Below are 26,879 nucleotides of genomic sequence, written 5' to 3'. Positions count from 1 at the left end.
TTCCCAAACTACACATCCTGCTTGCACCATGATGGCTGGAGACAACCTCCTTTTTCCCAGTCAACCACTAGCAAACGATAAAGAGGACCCCCAGAATGTGTAGCAACTAATGTGATCTGAGCAGCAGTATTTAGGAGAAATTTACTTATATAACAGATTTGGCTTTTATTTTAGAGGGAGGCCATCTTCTCTCTCACCTTCCTCCACAATATTTGTTATTGCACTCCTCCTTTTATTCATTTCACGGGTAAATTGGCTTGAAATCATAGCCCTATGATCATAAAAGAAATGTTTTATAAAAAAAATGATCGATACAGCGACCAAAAAGGAAAGTTAAAAACTAACTTAAAAGTAGAATTCGTAGAGTTGATGCTTTCAAATTTAACAAAAGTCTATTTGAGGAATTATGTGTAAGTATTAAGAGAAAGAACATAATCATGGAAATTTGAATTTTTAGGCTTACTCTCTAGTGATTAGAAAAAAGAAGTTTAATCCAGGTTATTGAAGAAATGGGTTACTATTCTATATTTTGTGCTTTTTCCTCAGAATTTAAGGTGCTAAGAATTTTAGAGTTTCCAGATGTTAGTATCTTATTGACTGACACACAGTAGCACAAAAGCATGAATCTTCTGTTATTACTTTGGAAGACTTCACTCCTTTGTTAGTACATTTGTGTACTGTTTCACATTTTCATCACCTGGAGACATGCTCCCACAGGTGTAATGAGCTGCTTTTAAAAAATTCTTTAGTCAGATGTCGATTTGTCTCTTCCATTAAGCTCCGGAAGTTCTTTGATTTTTTATTCTTCTTAATCCCTGTGACAAATTCCCAAGAAGGAATAAGGATGCCATAATACCTTTTAAATGTAATTGTTTTAGACGCACAAGACGACAAGATATAAGAAATGGAGACCCATTGACTCATTGTTCAGACTTACAACACCATGGTAAGTTACAACACTTTCATTTTTCAACCTGCTAACATTAGGCTAAAATCGTAAGCAATAGTGCATACCCACACGTGGGCATGCAGGGCACACACCTGTGCCAGCATACTTAAGGAAATGCAACTGAAGAGAAAGGAAATCTAGAAGAAAGAAAATTCTAAAGAATGCTAAGTAGTGAATTATATTTTATTATTGCAGTTATGACAGATTCAAGTTTGAGACCCTTACAAGACTTAAATATCAATTTTCTCATATTAACAAAAAGAAGCCAGTTTAAGTACATGCTTTGATAATAATAGCAACACGAGAGCAATAGGCAACAGAAATATTCATTTAAGTATATTGAAGAAGAAAGTACAGTCTTAAAATAAGCCATGGAAATCATTCATTAATATGCTGATGACATAGACCCACTGTATTGTTACTGGGTACCCTAGCTGAGTAGAAGGTAATTCAGCTACCTTCCCACTCATTTACCAGTAGGATATTTCTTTGAACTGGGGATTTTGGATTGTTTCATTTTATGCTTCCTAAAAGATTTCAAGTCCTATTTAATGTTAAGTAGCTTATTTAATGCTGGGATATGAACCAAACTTCCTTTAAAATGCAACAAAATTGTAGTATATCTCACTCCCCCCACTTCAACCCTTTACAAAAACAATAATGAGACTGTGCTTCCCTCTGCTGGGAAAATTTATCAATGACATCACTACTAGCAAAAATAGTTAAAAATAGCTGAAATGTAAAATGTAAATATTTTGCATGGAATTGAATATAATTACCCTATTCACATTTTTGGTGCCTTTTTACATTAATCTTAAAGGAAGGTCTCATATTTTTATCAATTAACTTAGATTTGATCCACTAATTCTGTGTATGCAATATTCATGTTTCATGAATGTTAAGAAAGAAAACACACTGCACAAATAACCCCAGCAGGCATTCTAAGACCTAGCTACCTTCTGAAAGTCAGATCCTCCTTTTGTGTACCCTGTATGTGCTTGTATCTTATTCGGGAATGGTCACAGGGTTTTGTGGGGATGCCAATACCAGGAGACAGGTAGCCACAAAATGAGCCTATAGTTAAGGTCCATTTTGCTTGCACGATTTCTTGCCAAGGGCATTACTATCTGTTATTGTTCTCATTATAAAGAAAAAAAGACACCACTACATTGGACAAAATGTGATTTTTTATATGTCTTTATACAGCTAGAGTACATTATGGACATATTCTTCTTAAATTTTTCAAACAGCATTTTTCAGTTGGACAACAAAACATTCACTAGTTTTCCATTAATCTGTTTCATGTAAAAATATTATAATCATCACCATTTAAGCAGTGAGGTATTATAAAGTATGCATTACATTAAAGAATCTTTTTGCTTAGATATGGAAAAGCTAATGATAACTACAAGTAAAGGAAACAAGATGATGTAACTAGAGCTTATTTCTAATCAGACTTTAATCTCCACATCAATATGGACTTTGTTATTTTGCTCACTCACATTTCTGGGGTTATAACAAAATGCAATATCATGAATATTGTAGATATTTAACAAAATTTGTTGAATGAATAAACTAAATATTTGAAGCTATAGCAAAGCTACTTACCTTACTGTTTTTGGTTTTCAGTAGAGATTTTAACTAAATAGCATCTATTATTTATCATTAATATGATTTAACAATACATTGCTATTAACATACGTTAATGTTAACACCATCATATTTAAAAATAGACCTCTCTTAAGAAACCATTATCAACCAGTCAGTTAATAAATAATCATTATACACTACTACATGTAGGATAATATGCTATGTTTTGAAGTTTGCTGGAGAATTACTGATAAATCCACTTGTTTAATAATCTAATTCCTTCATAGACCCAGTTGATATTTCTTCAAAATAACATATATGTTGGAGTCACGAGCTTATGTATGTGTATATATATACATACATATATATATATACACATACATATATATATATATATACATACATATATATGTATATACGTATATATAGAGAGAGTGATGAGCTTATAAAAATTGGGAATATAGAATTGCTTAGCTATAGAAAGTAAAGTTAATGTGAATCATTTTTTTCTTTTGATACTTCATTCAAAATAGGTACCATAGAGAAGAAAGGGAATTGCTGTGGTTCAGTGTCACTGGGTGTGTGTGTGTGGGTGGGTGGGTGGGTGGGTGTGTGTGTGGGGGGGTGGGTGTGTGTGTGTGTGTGTGTAAAACCAATGCTATGTAGATGTTTGTGATATATGGTAAAATAGTCCAAGAAGCTCAAGCAGCCCTGCAGAAATAAAACATTCCCTTTTTGAAGGCCTCTTTATTTCTTGTCTGCTTGTATTTCTCATTAACCAAACATAAAAATTATACACCATAGATTACAGTAAATTTCAAATGTTTGAAGACTAAGTCAGGCATTCTCATATGGCCAAGCTGAGTCTGACCATTAGGAACCAGTGCATTATCTTAGAATAGGTGATGTCAATATTTGAAAGTAAAATGGGGAAAAACCCATAGCCCAGCCCTATTAAATCATGTATGTTGTCTTGCTAGTGTCACATCTCACATTGAATAAAATATATGTGCTCATATGGAAATATATAAAGATATGAGATGTTTTCCCGGAAAGCTGCTAAGCAACTTGAAGCCAAATTACACACTTCAGAACAATCAGTTCCAGCTGTAACGGTAAACATTCTGTAACACTCTATATTTTACATATCCTGAGGTTTTAATAGAGAAACTATATAAAATAACTCAGCATTAAGGTGGAAGAAGTTTCACTCTCAATGAAACCTTTAACACTCACTTAGCTCTTTGCTCTCTCTTGTGTAAAGTCAGCACCAGTGGTGAGCTGGCCTAGGTGTAACATAGAAAAATCCAGCTCCATTTCCCCTTAACCTAGCATACTCTATTCCATCGCTGGTGGCCGTTCATCTAGGGAACTTTTAGTATAAAACCCTAAATATATATGTGCTGGCAGATCTGCTTGTCTTCTCACTCATACCTCGTACAGAATGCTGAAGAAAAACTTCAGGTTGTTTCCAGTATGCTCCCTTCCCTAAAATAACTTGTGCACAAAATTGGAGCTTGTCTGACTTTGCCATCCAAGAGCATGAGTGGCAGAGTCAATTTACCATTCTACCTTCTTTACTAAACAAGAATAAGCCGTACTGTGATCTACATGGCCAGAAAGGAAAAACCATAAGTAACATTTTTAAAAATTAAAAATTAACATCATCTTAGATTTTTGAATCTTTGAAATACTTTACGCCCTAACTTTAGTCCAGTGCCACTGTTGAATTTCACTTCGTGATAGTTCTCTTGGCTGTTCTACGTATGTGCATTTCCCTTCTAGCTTCCCGTGGTAAAACATCCACAGAATTCAGTCTTCTTCATTATATTTGCAACTGGTTCAAGTCAGCTTGTGTCTTGGTTGGCATCAGCATTGTTCTAAAATTTCATAAAATATCTTTGGCAGTGTCATCTTTATGGTCCACAATGCTGTAAATTTAGTGTTTTGTACCAAAGCTAATCTGGTCTGTGTTGTGGCTTCTTTTATACACATAGAAAGCCCAACTGAATCTGAGCATTTAGGCCCAAGAGAGGCCTCAGAATTTGATAGATGAGTATGACGTCAGCCCTAAAAACAACAACAACAAAAAAAACTTTAATGAATTACCAAATTATATCAAGTCTACGATGTCAGTGAATGTTGAGGCACCATTTTTTGAGGACTGCTAAGAAAGAAAAACTGCCCAAAATGGAGAATGTGATAGTGGTGCCAGCATCAAGCCAGTTGGCAGTGTTTCAGTATTAGTGAAAGAGAAATAAACTCCCATGCAGAAGACGCAAGGACATTTGCCTGTTTCAGCTGTAATCACGGGTAGTGGAAAAGGGGCAAAACCACTTCTTGAACCCCACTACGGTACTCATGAAGGTTTACTTTCTGAGTCCCACCAGCAGTGTGGAAGAAAAACCTCAGACAAGACTTTAATTTAAAGAGGTGTCAGGTTAGGAGAGTTGCATGTGTCTGGCAAAAAGTAAAAATAAACTCTTTCTAGAAGAAAGCAGCTTCAACTCCGGTCAAGAACAACTGTAAGACATATTCTATTATCAGAGATATTAAAATATACCAAGTATGCATTGTAGAATGACATTATTGCAGTGTTATTCTCTATGATTGTGCAAATCCAGTTATTGATAGTATATGTGTACAATGCACGCACAAACACACACACCTGAATAAGAAGAGGTTTGAGATACTTTGCGCTGTTATTGTTCGTTATTAAAGTTTTCAGATATGGCATTGAGAGATCACCCGACTTGTGCACCCATAATTTAACCATTGTAAATGTGAAGTTTTTAAAGCATGCTGTATTTTTTAAAGTCCAAAAATAAGGGAAACATATTAAAATACAAGATGGTCTATTCATTATTGTTTATGGAAGGTTTCTGCTTCAGTAAATGGGTGTTTTCCATCATCTCCTATCATATCTCTTGGGAAGAAGTGAAGTAAATATTGAAGTCCATGTTTCCTGATATTTAAATGTAAAAAGTCCTATGGTAATTTTTCTCTGGCATATAGATTATATGTGCTTTCTTGGTAAAACATTTGCCATAAAATCATGAAAATGAAACATATCAGATGTTCAACATAAACTAAATATTGTAGTAGATATCTTCATATTGGTGTTGCTTTTTATGTAATTGAATTTCAGTCTGCCTTGTACTGAGAAGTATTGTAGCTTCCCACACACAAAGATATCAAGAATAGTGTTAAATACAGCTATTCAAATGGCTTCATTGTTACTTTCATAACATCAGTTTCACTTTCATATTTTAAATTAATAAACCTATAAAAATTAAAATACCAGTGACCACCTATAATGTGATAATCACCTATGAACGGTAACATGAAAATACCCTGGTCATAGCTATTTATTTGTTTATCCCTCTACCTGTCTATATACCAAAAGAACATGTTAAAGACACATCCACAGGAATCTGTGGTTTCAAGAAAGATAGAAAACTACCTGAATTGTAAACTTTTAAATACTGTATTCTGGTTGGTAGTTATTTCCTAGCACCAGACACAGATCTTATTTTAAGAAATAAAACAAAGTAGTTTAAAATCTAATATTTTAACAAGTTGATAAACTATAAGTTTAAATTTTCTCTAAGGTTTCGTGATTTGGGTCTTTTTGGTACTTTTGACAAATGCATTAAGCACATGATTTTAATACATACATATGCATGTATTTGTAGGTGCATGCATGCAAACACACATTCAACTAGTTGGTAACTAGTTTGTATAAGCATCATACAAATCATTAGAGAAATATTGTGGTAAGCATTACATCGATAAACAGGACCCCTATTCTGTAGCTTAGTATATACTGTAGAATTTTTTTAATTAAAAAAAATTAACATTTATTCATTTTTGAGAGGCAGAGAGACAGAGCATAAGTGGGGGAGGGGCAGCGAGAGAGGGAGACATGGGATCAGAGGCAGGCTCCAGGCCCTGAGCTGTGAGCACAGACCCTGATGCAGGACTTAAACCCACAAACTGTGAAATCCTGACCTGAGCCCAAGTCGGACACGTAACCACTTGAGCTTCCCAGGTGCCCCATATGAAATTGAAATTATTAAATCCATTGTTAGGCATCTTAATAGGTGTGAAAATATACATGAATGTTAGGGATGAATGATTTTTTTTTTGTTTTATTTAGGTATTTTATGTCTTCCCAAGGCTTAGTGATTCACTCATAAAATGCCTTTTTAGCTATTGCTACTTAAGGAGAGATTATTCCTCCATTTGAAGTAAATTTAGATTCTTTTCTATTGATGAATTACCTTTCATATTTCTGGAGAAAATCCTCTAGAATCCACTAAGGAAAATCTAAGAAGTGATGTTTTTAGTTAAGAAATGTGAATTTGCAGTTTCTTAAGACATTGAGAGCTTGTAGTCAGCATTTCCTTTCTTCCTTCTTTTGGCCTTTATTTCCTTTCTCCCTTCGTTTGGCCTTTACCACTGAATATTATTGAGAAAAAAAATTGCGATGTAAAATATTAAAATTGTGATGAAAACAATGTGATGTGATGTGATGAAATGTGATGAAAACAACTAGAGTTAGGTCTCTTTTTATATAGTTCACCTACTAACGCTATTTGTTAAATATTTAAAATAACTTGTAACCATTACCCCTCCCCTAAATTAACTTTTACTTTTATATTCATTATCTATTAAATTCAACTTTTAAATAACTTAAGGGGGAGAACATCAAAAAGGATAACAGAGATTAATTAGCTGATAAATATATGGTTTACTACCCCACTCATCTCTTTCTTTTCTACATGACATCAGATTTTCTAAGATTCTTACATTATTAACATTTCAATCCTGGGAGACATTTATGGGGTTAAAATGGAGAGTGAAATAAATGGAAAGCTGAAATGTGATGCCTTCTGTTTCTGCTATATTGGAAGAGAATCAAATACTAAATAAGGCCTTTAGCAATGTGATATTTCTGGCCAAATGATGGATATCATGACTTTTTGTTGTTACAAAAGGAAGCAATTTATTTAACTTCTTTCTTTCCTCCCATTCTTTCTGGTTTATTAGCCTCATTTCATTTCCATAAATTATCCTACTAAAGGAGGAAATGATTAATTGAAGATTGCTTCCTTAAAAACATTATTTCTTGTCATTAACAAATGCGACATATTGTAACATTGTGTTATCCAAACACATCGTGATGCTTTTAAAATAATTTTAATGTTTGTTGTTCTCAATTATTTTGCTCTAACTATTCAGTTCAACTCATGAGAATTCATTATGCCAATTCAACAACTAGCTCTACCCTTTTGTCTACTGGTAATTTTCATGACAAAAGTTTATGTTCAAAACAGTTGCTTTCTAAGGGCAAATTGTATTTTAAAATAGATTAAATGAGATTGCTTTCTTTCTGGAGATCCATAGGATTGCCATCGGCACAGACATCCTTTAGACTTATAGCTGCCCCTTGAGATGCAAGCATATATTCATAGGATTTCTCAGATCTCTTTCTCTTCTTCTTATTGCATATTTGGAATTGTTTATTTTGGAGTATACTTCATTCATGGTCATCTTCTCCTACCATATCTCAAATCAACTCTTGTTAACATTATAAAATGTAACAAAATTGAGAAGATTTAAAATGTTTACATTTGCCATGACCCAGTAGCATATTCTGTCAAACTCAGGGTTATAAACCCTGTGCCATTCTTAACTGATTAAACTTTTATCACTTTTTTTTTCAGTTTTTATGTATTTATGTATTTATTTATTTTGAGAGAGAAAGTAGGGGGGCATAGCGGGGGAAGGGCAGAGAGGGAGAGTGAGAGAACATCCCAAGCAGGCTCGGCACTGTTAGCACAGAGCTCGCCACAGGGCTGGAACCCACAAACCATTAGATCATGACCTGAGCTGAAGCTGGAAGCCTAACCAATTGAGCCACCCAGGTGTCCCTTAATCATTTCTTTTATGTAATTATGATATCCCCTTGATATAAGGATATCAAAGTTACATGAGGTTTCAGCTTTTAAATGTAGACTAAATAGTTATCTGGATTTTCCTCTCGCAAACATTAGCTAAGGGTTTATGACTGCCTAGTGCCAGGATTATAAAACATATGGTATGAAAGAAGACAACTAGATTTATACATAATCACAACAAAAAAGATTAATAAATAATCATAACAAATAAGACTACATGTGCCCTAAAAATATATGTAAAAAGATTTTAGGAAGTCTAGAAGAGAAAATACTTTTTTTGATGGTGGTCAGGAAGTAGGATTGATGTTGGGAAGCAGTTCATAATTTGCTGACTATGGATTCTCAATAAAGGATTTTAAGTTTTGAATTAACAGTTGAAACTGTCACAAGAATAGCAGTAACAATAATTAACCTCACATATTTAAGACTATTTCTGTGTCCAGGCGTTATACGATTAATTTTATGTAGATACATGTAAACAACAAAAAAGGTACTAAGAAGGGTTATAAAAATTTCACATTGTCCAAAATTGTTAGATGACCTAATATATGTCAGACAATTTGTCATTTTTCGATTGAAAACAAAGATAAGATAAAGATGGCAATAACGTCACACGGACAAAACATGTATACTGACAACAAAACCAGGCATGTAGGAAGAACATATTTACCATGACATTGTAAGGATAAAACATAAATTTGTCTAACACATGTTTTCCGTGGTGAGGGAGAAATGTAATCAACAGATGAGTCACAAAGTTAATTCTCTGAAAAAAAAAATCAGTTTTGGGGGGTGCCTGGCTGGCTAAGTCACTAGAGCATGTGACTCTTGATTTCAGGGTTGTGCATTCAAGCACCATGTTAGGTGTGGAGCCTACTTTAAAAAAATCACTTTTTCAAGAGAATCTCAATTCCTGAAAATTAACACCAGAAAAAAAAGATTTCTCCCAAGATGAACCTCAAAAAAATAGTGCAAGGCAGTGGACACCATACTGGACAACACTGTGACCTAAGCACAGTGAACAAATCCATAGAGTATTGCTTATGGGCTTCCTCAACATAGGTCAGAAGGACCTCACCCAACACAATTCAATAAAATCAATTATATTATTATATGTGTTCCATGTAAACTGCTCTCAGATCAACTAGTTTCATGCAGAGGGAGATTTCAGATGATGCTTAACCCTGAATATGCAAGATTTCATATCCTTCAGGAAATCTTTAATCCACAATGTTTTCTCAGCTGAGCTTTTGATTTGTATTGGGGAATTTTAAGGTCAATAGTATATGCTATGAAAAATACTTAAGAGTATAGCTATACTATGCTACCATTTCAGTGCAGAGCTCTTTACTTTAATAAAGCCATCCTATACTTGACATCCTAGGAAAATCGTTGCAAATCTGCTAAAAACAAGAATCAAAATACTGTTCCTGTTTATATTTTTTAATAGAAAGAGACAGAAACAAAGAGAGATTAGGGGCAGAGGGAAGGAGAAGGGAAAGAGAGAATCACATTATTATTGGAATTCTAATGTTTTCTATGTTGTACAACATTTACTCAAGCAGTTGGGGTAGAAGGATCAGGAAAGGGAATGGACAGTTATTGGGTGCCTTCTAATCATTTTGAAATACTTCTTGGGTATCTGTTTATAAGGTATCAGGTGTGAGGAAATGAACAGAAAAAGATGTTTACAGGTTGTTATATCTGAGCACCCAAATATATGAATGCTTGCCTATGACCACTTTATTTATTATTTATTTATTTATTATTTTTTTTTTTAAGTTTATTCATGGGGTGGGGGAGGAGGAAGAAAGCAAGAGGGAGAGAGAGAATCCTAAGCAGTCTCCATGTTGTCAGTGCAGAGCCCCATGTGGGACTTGATCCCACAAACAATGAGATCATGACCTGTACCAAAATCAAGAGCTCGTCAGCTGACTGAGCCACCCAGGAATCCTCTGAGGCCACTTTAGCTAAAAATTCTGACCCTAAGTTAAAAGCTGCTGATGATAGAAATATTCTGCTGCAGAGGAATTAATAGAAAACAACTATACTCCGTGGAAATTGAGTTTTTGCAACTGTTCCTAATGGCAGCAGAACCTAACAAAACCTACGAGAATGTCAACCCAAAGAAACATGGTGGTACCTCTGCATACTGACTATGATGGGTAGTTGATGTGGCAGAACTTGTAACCTCAGTGCTTACTAACTAGAATACTTCCTTCTGCTTTTTTATTTGGGCAAAGGAAAGAAAGAAAGGCCAATTTAAAGGAGGAATGAGTCCTACAGGTATTGGCACAAGTGGTTATCAGGGCAAACTAAAGATACCTCGTCAGTGAACCAAATTCACCAGTTGTGGTCTGTCAGTTATTCAGATGGAAAAGTGCCGTGTTTCTTGAAGAGAAGGCCAGGAACTACTGCTATGTTAAACTCAAAACAACTTGGTATAAGTTCTTGATTAAATCACATGTCATCTTATATTAGATGCTACTATATGTAAGTAGCAGGTGAAATGAAATGTTTTTTTTTCAATAGAAGGAAACATATACTCTTAAGAGAACATTTCATTTCATTTCATTTCATTTCATTTCATTTCATTTCATTTTTATTCATTGGGAAACATTTGCTGTCACCAGAGAAGACCTTGAAGAGAAACTAAAAACTGAGCAGGTTTCCCAGGATTAGAAGAAATGTTAACTCTGTATGGAACAGATAGAATGATTAAGTTAATTGGGAAGAAGACAACTTTGTGAATTTTTGAAAATATACCTAATTGATGTTACATTTATAGTAAGCTCTCATTTCTTATTATACAAGTTACATTCTCTTAACTGTGTGTCAACTAATGTGTTAAAGATTTAAAGGGAGTTTTATGTTTGTAAGCAAGAACTTATGTACACCATAAGACTTCTACAGCTCTTGATGGTAACTTAGATTAGGTGAGAGACAAGTCAGTTATTTCATAAAGTTCTACAAGTAAAGTGGGCCTGGGTAAGGCAAAAGATACTAGTGGATCACTATGTTGTTTGTTTCTAAATTTAGTGGATTAAAAAAAATCAACTTTATTTATTTATTTTGAGATAAACAGAGACAGCATGAGTGGGGGAGGGTCAAAGAGAGAGAGAGAGAGAGAGAGCGGGAGAGAAAATGCCACGTATACTCCATGCAGCTAGCTCACAGCCCGACAAGGAGTTTGAACCCATGGACTGTGAGATCATGACCTGACCCAAAACCAAGAGCAGGATGCTTAATTGACTGAGCCACCTGTGCAACCCAATACAGTGGACTTTTTACTTTTATCAAGCTGGCATATATTTTATGATTCATTAATATGTAGAGATTAAATAAAAAGTCTCTGCCTAAATGGATTTTTTTTAATTAAGGCTTTTTAAATTTTATTTTATTGGAGTAAGAACGCTTAACATGCGACCCACCCTCTGAAGTTTTTAAGTGTGCAGTACAATATTTTTCACTATAGGCACACTGTTGTACAGCAGATCTCAAGATCGTACTCCTCTTGCATAACTGAAACTTTATACCCATTGATTGACACCTACCCATTTCCCTTAGACCCTGGCCCCTGGCCCCCACCACTCTACCATCTGCTTTTAGGAGTTTGACTCTTTTAGATCTTTGGTATAGGTGGGATCATCACATAGTACTTGTTCTTCTGTGACTAGCTTATTTCACTTAGCATTCCCTAAGGTTCATCCATGTTGTTACTGATTGCAGACCTTTTTTTAAAGGCTGAGTAATATTCCAAATAAAAGGATTTCTAAATCAAAGGTTAAACTGCATGGCAGTTATCAGGAAAAAAAAAAATGTGTCCATTGTAAACTGTATTGACCTCTGTGACAAGGTTTTCTAAATATGGTATCACAGGAGATTGTCCAGCCCCTGTTAGGCAGAGAAATTCAATTCACCTCTGTCCAGGGAAGCACATACCCTGCAGATTAGCATAGCAACATGTGACATATCTATTCATTCAACAATGTACTAATAATTCCGGGGGGGGGGGATAAAAACACGGCCATATTCCATATAGATATTGACATACAAAGATATAGCTCCAATATAAAAAATACTGTGACTTAGAATCAGTTAAATATTGTTGTTCCTTTTCATTTCCTTTTTCCGGGGTATTGATCTGTTGAATAAGAAGGGACAGATACTTCCCAAGTTTAGAAGAGCCTCATTTCATAATTCAGAGTGATAGAAAACCAAGCGCTAATATTGACCTCCCTGGAGAGAGCAAACGGAGGTAGAATGTCAACTGTGGCAGGGTGAGAATAGGGGGTGGAGGACACAAGCTGTGTACAGGGATCGGGTGGAAGCAGGATTTCGGAAAGCTCTAAACCTAGTGAGAGCAAATCATATTGTCTGTGACAGACCAAAGTACTCAGTTAATTAGAACAAAGTGATGCCAGAAAAAGGGGGAAACATTTTTTTTAATTAAAAACCTAGTTGAGTTTGAAGTAAAGAGCAAAAATTTTTCATCTGTCTATGCTGTCAACCCTCCATGCATGTGAAAATATATTTATTATTTTCTGTATTAATTTAATGAGTTCCAGATTGTACAGGATGTCATAATGGAAACAGGATTATATAAGATAATAAGGAAGGGTTTTTTTTCTCTCTCTAAATGAGTTTTACCTAGACTCCCTGTGTCCCACTTTTGATCTTAACTGTGTTTCATTTACCATATTGAAGGAGGTTACATAAAGGGTAAAATAATAGAAACTTAATCAGGAAACAGGTTTTCTTACTGCTACATTTTATTATATACTCTTGCCATATTCTTTAGCCTAATTCTTGAAAATAATAAAAGATGTATCATTTTAAAATAAGGACAATTGAAACCACATTGCTTTATAATTGTGCATCTTTCTTCTGAGCCATCCCAAACATTTCACACCCATTGATCTTCAGAAAAACCATGTTGATTACTTAAGGGTTAGTGGTGGGGAGTATAAACTTCCTGAACTCTACCTTCTGTAAAATACTAGGTAAATATCAATGGCTGGTGAAGTTAATTTTACAGATGAAAAACAAACACAAAGAGGCAAAATAATTTCTCAGCAACAGATTCTTGTTTCCAAAATCTCAGTCAAATAACTTCTGCTAGAGAATAGTACACTATGAACTGGCCCCATTAGTCAGAGCATAGAGTTTTATAGTTAAAATAATTTCTTGGAAAGTATTACCATGGCATATAAAGATGTATAGTTATACTGCACACATGACTGGTTTTGTTAACGTAATGCTACTTTCTGGTAGGCAAATCTCTGCATGTGCTTTGTATAAGCTATACCGAAATAATGAGTCTGTTTAAGCAGCCACTTGGGTTCTGAAACCTTACGTCCATGACATTTCTGCCATCCTAAATCAATTTGGAAAAGACTTCCAACTTGGCAACAAATTTATCTTCTGAATTTCCAAATAAATACTTTGGAAGGTTGAGTTTACTTCTCTAACATTTCCTCATTTCATTTCCTCATCACTGGCCAGATAATCACCATGGTCACAGCCTTGAAGAAAGAATCATCTATGGAGTAGAAAATAGTAGCACGTTCCTGGAATGCAGTCCAAAATCACAGCGAGCTCTGGTCTATTGGCAATTCCAGAGGAGAAATGAAGAGCGAAAAGAAGAGGTATAGGAATGAAATTGACTGGATTATTTCTATCTAACATATACTGTTAAGTGACCCCAACATGGTTGACTTGAGGGTGAAAAAAATACTGGGAATCTTTATCCTTTTCTTAACCCATCAATAGTCCATTCATTAAACAAGCATTCACTGAAGGCTGATCATATGACAGGCTTTGTGCTAGGAACCGGAGAAACAAAGGTGAGCTGATAAGAATTTTGTCCCAGAATCCATTTGGAGATATATTTGAGAGTCTTCTTTTTCCTTGTAGTTATCTACAAAGAAAGTATGTTATCTATATTTTTGTACCAAAAAAAAAAAAAGAAAGAAAGAAAGAAAGAAAGAAATCCTCTACTAATTTTAACTTTTGTTCAATTAATTCTGTTATCCAAACATGTTTTATTTTCTCTACTGACTTTCTTCTCAAATGAGGAGGAGAGGTTTTGGAACGGGGCTAGGAGTTTTAGGATAAAGAGTATGAACTGTACATGAAGTATGAACTATACGTGAAGCATCAGACAGATCTTCCTCATCAATGGATTGATTCATTTATTCCTGTGTGAAATTAAAGAATCGTACAGAGAAAATCTCCATACTCTGAGCCTTTTAAGCTTTTAAAAAATATTAAATAAGGGTAACTAATCGGACTGTGTAGGTATTTGTGAATGTATTCTGTGAAGATAATTTTACAACCATAATCTGAATATAAAACCCTCCCTTTTTTGACATTTGAAGCATCGTTGAATATGTAATCACACCCTACAAACGTCAAAGTTGATTTTATACAATTTTATACATTATCAGCTTAGGCCTTTCCGAGATGTCTGTTGTAAACCGTATTCAAAATAAAAGTAAGGTTAGGTACATTCAAGAGCATATCTTTATATTTATGACACACCTAAGACTTAGAAAACTGAATAAATAATTATTAAGCATGTACTCCTATGCATTTTTCTTCTTGCTCAACTGCTGATTCTTAATTTTTTTCAAATCTTCTGAGTTCATTCTAATGCTGTCCTGTTTTCTAATATCATGGTTCTGTATTTCTAAGATTTAATGTTAACTTTCTCCTCTATTTATATACCTTCTTTCACGTTTATAAAATAAAGTATATCTGTGTCCTTTCATTATCTTGAATATCTTAAATTATTATAATGAAAACTTCTATTAAGATAGTAGATAACCAACATTTTCCATTGTATCTTAAAAACAATTTACAGAAATTTCTAACTCTTTTTCTGATGGGGAAATGGTATCATCTCTCTTCAGCTAGAAATTTTATCAACTTTAAAATGTGCCTCAACACATAATCTAAGTTTTTACTGAGACAGTATTTTAGAACTTCTGTTTCTTTTAAATATGTATATTTTTACTACCGTTTTCTTCTGCCAGATCAGAGTGGATGATCACATCATCAGGACAGAACAAGGCCTTCTACTGCGTAGCCTACAGCGGAAGGATTCAGGCAATTACCTCTGCCATGCTGTGGAACATGGATTCATGCAAACTCTTCTGAAAGTGACCCTGGAAGTCATTGACACAGAGCATTTGGAAGAGCTTCTTCATAAAGATGATGATGGAGATGGCTCTAAGACCAAAGAAATGTCCAACAGCATGACACCTAGCCAGAAGGTCTGGTACAGAGACTTCATGCAGCTCATCAACCACCCCAATCTGAACACAATGGATGAGTTCTGTGAACAAGTGTGGAAAAGGGACCGAAAACAACGTCGGCAAAGGCCAGGACATGCCCAGGGGAACAATAACAAATGGAAGCACTTGCAGGAAAATAAGAAAGGTAGAAACAGGCGGACCCACGAATTTGAGAGGGCACCCAGGAGTGTCTGAGCTGCATTACCTCTAGAAACCTCAAACAAGTAGAAACTTGCCTAGACAATAACTGGAAAAAATGCAATATACATGAACTTTTTTCATGGCATTATGTGGATGTTTACAATGGTGGGAAATGCAACTGAGTTCCACCAATTATAAATTAAGTCCATGAGTAACTTTCCTAACAGGCTTTCCTCCTAATACCAACACCTAATAGAGGTCAGGTGAACGCAGAGGTTCACTTTAGCAGACTTAATGTTTCCTATGAGATTTCATTGTACAGGTTTCCCTTTCTTCTTTGCCTGAGAAATAAAAATGTCATTTGCCATATTGCCATCTAAAGAAGAAAAACTGCATCAGCAAAGCCATTTTATTGAACTAAAAGTCTAAAATAAACTGCATGGATTTATGAAGCTGATGAATATTCCAAAATATAGTTGGATTCAAGGATATTTTTTGTCTACCAGCACTTGTGTTTATATGTACTGGAGGAGTAAAATGAGACTGAATGAAATGGTCTGTGGAAATATAAAAAAACATAAACCATCCATCATCCAGAGGAAAAATGGAATACACTGATCTACTACTGATGTCTTCTTTCAGCTTTGATCTAAAGATGTATTTTATTAAAACTATAATTTAAATGTACCATGACAAATATGCAGTAAAAATTAGCTCTTTTCTAAGCTAGAGTAGGTTTTTGTCTTATAGTTATTGTGCTCTATAATTTTTGTTTCACAAATTCCAGTTGTGTGCTGCTTTTTTCCCCCTGACATTGTGTTTTTAGTTCTGCAAGAGGGATAGCTGATATTGTTCAAGAAACACATAAACATCATTAACAGTTGATTCCTAAAACCTGGACATAAATTATGCTTTATTTCTCTGAGGAATTGAAACAGATAACACCCCCCTTCTTTAAGCATGATCAAAATTAACTTTAACTTGCATAATGTTCTTAGAAAAAACAGAACATTTAACCAGAAGAAAAAGGAGAAACAATTTTGATTTGTTCAATGCACTGTGTTGCGCCTAATGGTTCAATAAGGAGAAAAGGAACTGCGTATTTCATGAAAATAATAAGCATTGTTTTAATATAGCATTAACAGAAAATCTCTTAATTTTGTGCTTGAAAACCCACATGATATTTGAGACATAAAAACTCTCATTATTCCTTTAGGAATTACATTTGTGTCACTTAATTTTCTTGAAAGAGAGTAATATTCAGAACAACATCTTAAAAGCAAATTTTCCAACTCTGTTTACATCTGTATCAGCTGTCTCTTACCTCACCTTGTTTAAAGCAATGATCTGTTTTAAAACAGATCATCTTGATTCATTTCATGTTGATGGGAGTGACTTTTATACAAACTGTTTTCTGGGACACAACTCACACTTAAATCATGTAAAGCTTTTTGTTTCCTCCAACAACTTATAAAATAAGGTAAAAGATGTTCAATAAAGGACTTGCCTCGTCCCTTGTCCTAACATGATTCCTTGAGAATCATTGACTTCAAGGTTTATAAGGCCTTCCGCATTATGATAGTTTCTTTTGCACTGCACTCACCTTTCCAGGAATCCCTCCCTAGATTCTTCATCATGCACAAAACTGCAAAGGAAACATCTTCTTGCTAATTAATGAAAGCGGCATTGAAATTCTAACTCTAGCTGTCTTGGGATTCTAATTAACTCAGCATTAATTTCTCACCTCAGACTACAGTGAATTTTGTAAAAAAAATTCTCAGCTGAAATATTTCACAGATGGGAGCTCATGTTTCAATTTAGTTGTCTGAATAAACAATTTGTTAATGCCTATTTCAAATGAAAGTCTAAAAATATTCTACATTCAATTTTAGGCTCCATTGATTAATCCGGTGTTACTTATAGAAGTACATCCTTAAACTGTATTTGAATTTTAAATTATTTGAAGGACATATTTCTGTAGAGAAAAAGAAACGTTTGAAATACAAATCAAAGAACAAAGAGGGCTCCAAAAATAGGTATTTTTTTTCTATTTTCATGGAGTATCTTAACTGTGCTAAAATTTGGTGTTGCATTTCCTTCTAAATTTGCAACTGAAACAGATTTGCAATAACAGAAGTATCTTATTTCATAGTAGTCCTCAAAAATAATGGACTTGAAGGGATAGAGGAGATGTCTTCCAATATCCGAACGCATTTTGTTAAGCATTATGAAATACCCAGAGAAAGTAAGTCTAGACTTCAAAGAAAAGAAACAAAACAAGGAAATCTACTTGCATGTCTTTATAAACTATCAGGTCTAAGTTTTTGAAGAAAATTATTGATATAACTTGCAGGTAGATAGTTCTTATTGCAGTCATAATCTGCCAGTGTGTATTAAGAGGGGACAGTTTGCACGAAAAATAATCAACGTCCCACTTAATTTAATTTTAATAGACTTTGGCATATGCATGTATCATCAGAGTTGAAACTTTGTTAAGACACTCATGTGAACATAAGCAAGTTATGACAGCACTCTTAAGATTGGAAAAAGATACATCGCAGCAGAGAAATGATGGCCCAGTTGAAATCAAATGTATAATGTAAATGCATGTAAATGCACACTTAATGCTACTTTATGTATTATTTAGTGATTTTCAGTGGTATGTGTTTAATATTTTTGCTACCTACACATTAGGCAGAAGAGATGTAAATAATTTTGAAAAGAAGAGGAAGGACAGTAAACTTCAACTTTTTATAGGGACTCCATTTCATTGTGTTCAATATCACCCTAAAATGCAAGATTTCCCCACACAGGTGACAAGGTGGTTTATGTGCTATTTAAGGACAGAGGGTGTGTGCCCATCCAATAAGCATGTTTTTTGCCAGGTAGTAAATATGTTCCATATCTGTATTTATCACTGCATTTCAGATGGGAACTAGAAAACTGGAGAGAAAAATGTAATGAAACTGCTGCTGTAAATTATTCCTTTTAGCATGTATTCAGTTGCTAAATACACATTTCTTCAAAATATTTGAATTCAGATGTCTTTACTGTTCCCTGTAGCATATGGTGTCAAGGAACATAAGTTTAGAAAATGCTGAGAACCAGAGTCAGGTTGCTACATAATCAGCTAGCAGATTTCTCCGTTCTAGTCATCTGTAAACTGAGTTCTATATTTATGGTGATGATGTTCATTTTTTATGCCCTTTAAGTTAAATATTGTTATTTTTTATGTCATGCCTAAAAGAGGAAATATAGGGATGAAATTCTATAATGTGTTATTATCATGCTCAGTTTGGTTTCATTCAGGATCAACAAGGATGGCCAACAATTGTTACTGAAATTGCCTATCCTTAAGATCATAAGCAAGCATTTTTTCATCAATATGAAGTGATTAGTATAACATTTTAAAAGCTTTGTTTTATGAGTTCATTTTTAAAACACAATTTGCATTCAAACTTTAATGGAAATTATCCATTGTGATGTCTTCAAAGACAAACTTAACAAACAGGATTCAACATCATCTTATTGTGTTATCATGTGTTAGATATAAACTGGCCTAATGCCAAAGGCATCCATGCTTTTTATTTTAAAGCTGTAATAATTCTCCAAATTCATTGTTAATGTTTGCAAAATACGTGTTTCCATAAAAAGGAAAACATTGTTTTTCACAAAGTCTGCAAAAGCCTATTAGTTTATCTGCTTTCTAACAATTTTCTTGCACTAGTTAATTAAAGACACATACTTTTTTAAAGTTAATATACTGGGGCGTCTGCGTGGCTCAGTCGGTTTAAAGGTCTGACTTCAGATCAGATCATGATCCTGCGGTTCGTGAGTTTGAGCCCCGCATTGGGCTCTGTATGGACAGCTCAGAGCCTGGAGCCTGCCTCGTAGTCTGCGTCTCCCTCTCTCTCTGCCCCTGCCCCCGCCCCACTTGCACTATGTCTCTCTCTCTCTTTCTCAAAAATAAACACACATAAAAAAATAAAGTTAATATACTAAGAGGACCTATGATGAATCTTTGAAGCCACCGGAATGGTATGGCCATTTTCACAGTCAGCCAGCCCAAAGAAAACAGCTTGGTTTTAATTTCAAACATGCAAGCACACACAAGCAAAAGGAGAGGCACCAAATGGAACCCAACCAAACAAAAAGATGATTTCGAATATAAAGAAATTAGGCTTCTAGACCCTTTGAACTTTAGACCCAGACTCCTACCTGTGCAATTAATTTATGTTGGTAGATCTTTTCTGCCTACTATGTACTAGGCACTGGTAGGCGATGAGGATATTTTACACCTTACCACACATACTCATTGATCCTATTTGGCAAGTCTTTCTTGATCCTTCCATCTCTAGATGAAATTAACCACCTTCTCTGCGCTAAATCTGTGCCTTGTCTATACTTTTTACTGCCACACTCATCACAAAGGAGTAGTTTCTTTGTTTACACCCTCATCCCTTTCTAGACTGTAAGCTACTTGAGCACAGGGTCTGTATCTAATTTATCTCTACCCCCAGTTCCTATCATGATGGCTGGGATGGGGAAGAAGCTTAATAATCACTGTTGGAAAGAACCAGGTCACAATGTGATGAGTGCCAAATGCAAACAGAGGATAAAAGTGCTGTGAAATCACAGGGGAAGGGATGAATTTCAAGAGAGCACGGAGAGCTTCAGAAGATAGATAAGTGACATGCAGTCTGGGAATTGACATACATGAGAAATGTGCCCAGATAAAGCAAAAGAAGAGCAGAAAAAAGAATTAAAGAGAGGTGTGAAAATAAATGCTTTTATTATGGGAACAGGTATTCCAAATAAATTATAGAGTTCATAAGCAAAAATAAAATGCCCCACTACCGAGAATCAGAGTGTTGGGTTTGTTTATTTTTTCCCTGATTTTGGTTTATTGCCCTCTGTTTGCACCCTACATTCTCATCACTGGCACATGGTGTCATTCACTCTGCTTCTCTCTACCCCCTCCCCATTTTGTTCACCCTCCCTATCTTCCCTCTTCATGTTGACCTCTTTTGTCTTTACTTAGCTGGAGTCATAGCAATGGGCAGTATTCCCACAGTATTTTTGAACTAATCTTTATGCCATAATCTCCTCTCTAGTTCAACCAATCTTGCTTTTGCAGAATTCGGAATTCCACACGTGAGTGGCTGGGAGAAGACAGCTTCCTCATGCTGGTCTAACACAGTTCAAATGAAATCTTCCCTTATACGTCACCTGCTTTCAGCATTGCCCAACTCGTCTAGCGTTAGTCCACTCGGACGCAGGTTCCAACATTGCTAATTAACAAGGTGGCCCACAAACAAGACATCATCAAAGATGGCATTAAAATATGAAGCCTTTGTTTATTCAATGGATACCCTAGATGGAGGGCTTCAGGGCTAAACAATGATAGGGGTGACGTTAGTGCACATAGTTGACAGGCAGAGACTCCTGTGTAAAAAAAAATAATAATAATAATAACAATAATAATAATAATAAAACAGAAAACAAAAAAGAATAAGTCAAGAAAATGAGGAGGCTTAGCTGCCTCTTGAAATTGTCAACGGAACACCACCATTATATTAAACTGTCAAGTCTTTTCTCACATAACACAAGAAGGTATTTTATTTCTCTTAATCTAAACATTATACTTACAGACACACTGTATATTTATACAGTACCTAAGCACAAGTTTTCATAAATGTATTTAAGTCCTTCCAATTTGGGTAATTTGAAGTCTCAACTTCATCTTCTCTTTGTAAATCTCACTAAAGCATTAGGCCTCAAGTAAATACATTAAAAAAAAAAAAGGTCCCTGTCATTTGTGTATCTCGGTTCTTAATGTTTCAATCGTTTTGTTGATGACTAATACCAGAAAGGCTTGCACTGTTTTAGACTAAGTTGTGTGTCCAAAATCAAGCATCGTTTCCATTTTGGGGTATTTTTTATTACACCTCAATTTTTAGGAGGTTTCCATCCTTGAATTTCAGTAAAAGAATGACACTTTCATTAGTCCTGAAATATTTTTTTTCTTTCAGTGTTTTTAAATTGCTGATAAATTTCAACAAATTAATATGGGTCTCTCTGTACCATTCCATAAATTTTACTTGAATTTATACACTGACTAAAAGTGGTAAAAAAAAAAAAAAATCTTACGTTTCAAATGTGCATATTGTCATCTACCAATTTCAGAAATATTGCTCATTTTCTTTTTACGTTACTTTTGACCCTAATGGTTGGTTATTGAAACTAGTATTTTATTTGGCCCAGGAATAGGTTAAATTATTACCTAGTGAATATTAATACAGTATGAAAAATAAAAACTGGCATCCATATGAAAAAGTGTACTGTCAAAGAGTATATTGAATTCTTAAAGTTATAAAATAATATTTATTCAGAAGAGTTTGAGTAAATATCCAAGATTATTATATTTTGACCAAGATAATAGTCTAGTCACTTACTTGAGATACGTGCCATGATTGATTAAGGTTTCTCTTTTATGTTATTGTTAGCCTCTCTAGAATTTACAAAACAAACAACAACAAATTCCCTAGATTACAAAATCTCTATTCAAAATGTAACATACCCTACTCCCCTCACTGGAGAATGGAATATAATTTGTAATTGTTTCCATACTGGTTTCTTCCTAAGCTCCCCTTTGTCACCAGACAAAATTTGTTAAAATTATGTCATATCAGGTAGCTCTGTATTCATTACTAAGAAGTAACATTCTTGAACTTGTGTAAAGGAAATGTTTATACATTTTTATGAAGTTAACTGATTTGTAGCAGTACATATTAAATCTAAGTACAAACTATAAAATATTGAATTGTTTTATAATTTAATATTGTAATATTTAATGAAATGAATGTAAGCAGAAGTATAGAGCATTATAAAGCCTTACTAAAGCTACTTACTGCTTAGTGATAGTAATATTACATTTTTTATATCACTGTATAACGTTCAAGGTATTGTTGTGTTCTCATTCAATTCTCCTTATACGAAGTAGGGCAACTTTATTATCCCAACTTTGTAGGAGAGAAGAATCATGAGTGGCTTGTCTTAGATCTAACTCTCAGCCAACTGTAAACCCCTGATTACAATCTTGTTATTTGATCCAATTGGAACAGAACCTTTTTATCACCTTTTTATGATTTATTGAATCATATAGTGAAAATAATCTCTTAAACTTTTAATGAATTGCCCCTACAATAAGCATTAGTTTAGATCATCCAAAAACAAGGTACATCCAAGAAAAAAATTTATTGACTTGGGTACTTGGTAATGTAAGATATAAACAGGGAAAATGAAAGAACCAATGAAAAGTTGGTCAAATGTTCAGTTATAAAACAATGGAATAGATGTCTGTAATTCACTTTCTCTAACAAAAAGACTTCAAAGAAAAAAATACTGATTTCTTCATGCATCTTTCTTAAATATTTGAAATGAGGCAAAAAAAGGAGAATATTCTAATTGATACAAGATGAGCTTTCTTCACATATTTAACTATGTGACCAAAAGAAGAAAAAAATAATTTTGGAATCACATAGGCATTTATAAAGTCTGCTTTTATAAATGAAAAATATTTGTTAGCAAATACTTCAATTTTTAAATAACGATTTTAAATACTTTTGTGAGAAACAGTACCCTTACACAATAATTTAACATGTCAAGGATAATATCCCACAAACAAACTTTAAAAATTGGCATTTTAATAAAAATATATACCTAGATCAACTTTACAAATACTTTTTCATTGACTTGCTACTTCTTGGTATTTAACAATTATCAATACCTATGTCAATAAATGCCAGAAGAAATCCTATATAGATTCTCAGTTTTCAACAGTAGTAACTATAATCATCCCATGTATATATGTATTCAACTTAAATATATATAATCTTCTAACTTATGTTTTTACTTGGTGCATATATCAAGATGATATAATTTAAAATTAATTACTCTTACAAATAATTTCCACAATTCTCTTCCACCTTCTACAGTATCTGGCACATCTCTCCTTCCAGTTAACAGTCCATCTTGCAAAATTCAATGACCTCTCCTGTGACCCAGCTAGCACCTTGATTCCACAGTTAACTGACCTATTTCTTCAATTCATCTTCAGTCATCAACCCGAGACCAGGGGGATTTTAATGGCACATAGAAATAAAAGTTCAAGGGTAAGTGACATCAGCTCTGGACAGATAAAAGAAAATAGAACACAGTTTCAAGGAATAAGGATAAGTCGTTATTATAAATATGATTTAAGTCTCAGAAGATGAAGGAGCAAATGGAATATGGGTTGATTCAGAGGCAGAGAACACCTCTTTCATAAGGCAAAATAAATAATCAATGGCCTTAGAGACAAGCAAACCTGTCATTTCTCTTCCTTTACTTGGTGAGCTTATGCCTCTACCCACTGGGCTTCAGTCCCATCTGTAGAATAGATACTACCTTGGTTCTTTCATCTGTGTAGGAGAGATGATAGAAGACTTTTTCATAGAGGTGGAGTAATAATTAACATTGATATACAACACTACTGATATATATATTCACTTTTATTCAGTTCTGTCTTGATAATGAGAAAAAAGATGTTCTTTCATGTTTAAAAAATGCTCTTGAGTCTATGTACTGCCACCCTGTCAAGACATTTATCCCTCCACTTGTTTTCTTGGTTTCTTATATCTATAATTCCTCCCTTTTTACATTCTACAGTAACAATTGTAACCATAACAGTAATTTCCCTCACATCATTCACTTGATGACTTTTCTACTTGGCTTTTCCCCTAAAAAGTCTCAAAAGAAATGCTAAGGGACTCCCAATTAAAGATAAAGAACTTATGTGCTTGGATTTTATCCTCTCATAAAACGTCATTAAATTAAGATGTCAACACATTTATCTTAATTTCCAACTAGGTCAACTTTTACTTTCTACTTTTTTAGAACTACTATTTGCCATCAACACCCCACAGGATATATCCTAAAGGTGAATTAGCCAACTGTTCTGTACAATCGTGTGTGTGTGTGTGTGTGTGTGTGCGCGATACAGTTTTCAAAGTTAGCTTTTCCAAGCTTGAAAATAAGACATTTTGGGGCACCTGGATGGCTCAGTCAGTTAAGCATCCAATTTCAGCTTAGGTCATGATCTCACAGCTTGTGAGTTCAAGCCCTGTGTCAGGCTCTGTGCTGGCAGCTCAGAGCCTAAAGCCTGCTTCAGATTCTATGTCTCCCTCTCTCTCTCTGCCCCTGCCCCACTTGCGCTCTGTCTCTCTCTCTCTTAAAATAAGTAAACATTAAAAAAATGTAAAAAAAGAAAACGAGACATTTCTATGTTATTTCATAAACAGTCTTCTAGAAAACAAAATATTTCTTTTCATATAGTCTCAAATAAACAAAGTATATTACATTAAGTGTGCTTCTATGTATGCAAAATCTCAAGATATAGTCTAAGCAATTGCAAGTGTTGATGAAGAACTTTCCAAAATAGGATCAAAATTAAAAATAGTGTAGAAAGACAGTGCATTGCTTGAAATAAGATATAACTCAGAGGAAGAAACTGTAAGAACAGGAATGTATTCATAGTCTGTAAAGAACACATGAAAAAGAGCACTACCATAATTCACACCTAGAAAGATAATAATTTATGCAAAATCACTCCCTTTAAAAAGTAGAGATGAAAAGAGACATGACACCTCAAAACCCTGCCAAGCTAAGGATAAACATAAGAAATAAACCATATGTGTTGTGGGAGGCAAATCCACAAAGAAACTGTTAGGCAAAAATTAGACCAAACTATGACATGATCCAGATGTTCACTAATACGAAGGTCTCAGCAGAATCTGACGGGCTTCAAGGTCTAGTAGGAAAGAATAAAAGTTCAAAAAGTGTGAACACTGATTGGCTTCAATTATTTGGTAATTCTTCTTAAATAATTGCTTTTTTGTTTGAAGTATTGTCTTTCAGCTTTAACTATCTTGGAAATTGATAAAAAGCAGCATAAAGAGATGAAATAACAATGCAGCTTTGAAGTTGAATTATTCCGTTCATAGGAATTTTAAGAGACCATTTGGGCTGGGTCCCCAGGAAAGACTACTGTAAATATCAGACAAGCTGGAAGGAAGAAAAAGAATAAGAACTATGCAAAAGTATTTTATACTGTCCATAAACTGAAAAGAGCAGGAAGGTCAAAGCCAATGGGCAGTATACATATTCATGGGAGCCCTGAAAAGAACTTTCAGAGAAATTGAACTGGACTTTCTTTTATGGCTTAAGTCTAAGTCAGCTCTCTGGGTGTCTTCTAGGCTCTAGGTTTCTCAGTGCTCCTGATCAGTCCTGCTATGTTTAAATATCTTTCACCGAATACAACACAACTCAACTTGTACACAACTTTCATTTATTGGCCACCTGATGACATAACATATTGAACATAATATTAAGAGATTGGAAGAGAGTGCTTAAAAATTAGACATTTTGAGAACACAGGAGCAGAAGAACCTCAAATGCTATGAGAATATGAAGAAAGAGACAATAGTGGCTGGGATGGGCTTTGATCTTCAAAGGAAGGCAAGGCGTAAAAGAACACAGTGATCATCTTCTATTAACAGTGCAAATGCTTGTGTTCCTGTCTTCTTCCTCTTTTTATGCTTCTGGGGATCCCAACTTTGTGTGCTATTGATCTCTGTTTGTCTTCTCTATTTTGGTCAACCGTGCACTAAGTCCATGCTACTCAAAACATGTGGTTGAAGTGTAGACTGCTGACAGCAGCAGCACCTGGGAGCTTAGCAGAACTACAGATCCCTAGGACCTATCACAGACTTATGGAATTGGAACAGTCTCCAGATGATTCGGGCCTACATTAATGTCTGCACAGCAGTACTCTAAGTGACTCATTCCTATAGAATTGGATCTCATTTTCATTAAGGGCACAACTTTAGATCAGCCTTA

At 34.5% G+C, this 26,879-nt stretch overlaps 1 protein-coding gene across 3 annotated transcripts in view; it reads left to right on the top strand.

Moving 5' to 3' along the window:
- Positions 1-22,286, top strand: part of SEMA3A (semaphorin 3A) — a 465,628-nt gene extending 443,342 nt beyond the window's left edge. For all 3 annotated transcript variants that reach the window (XM_049641371.1, XM_049641370.1, XM_049641368.1), the window contains 3 exons: positions 879-946; positions 14,008-14,150; positions 15,540-22,286. In XM_049641371.1, the coding sequence (XP_049497328.1) occupies positions 879-946; positions 14,008-14,150; positions 15,540-15,995 (667 nt within the window). In that variant the 3' untranslated portion in view covers positions 15,996-22,286. The remainder of the gene's footprint in view (positions 1-878; positions 947-14,007; positions 14,151-15,539) is intronic.
- Positions 22,287-26,879: the final 4,593 nt, after the last annotated feature.

The sequence above is a fragment of the Panthera uncia genome, chromosome A2 (genome assembly GCF_023721935.1).
Source record: "Panthera uncia isolate 11264 chromosome A2, Puncia_PCG_1.0, whole genome shotgun sequence".
In the NCBI taxonomy this organism is placed as follows: Eukaryota; Metazoa; Chordata; class Mammalia; order Carnivora; family Felidae; genus Panthera; species Panthera uncia.
This window is presented reverse-complemented; position numbering and strand designations above follow the sequence as displayed.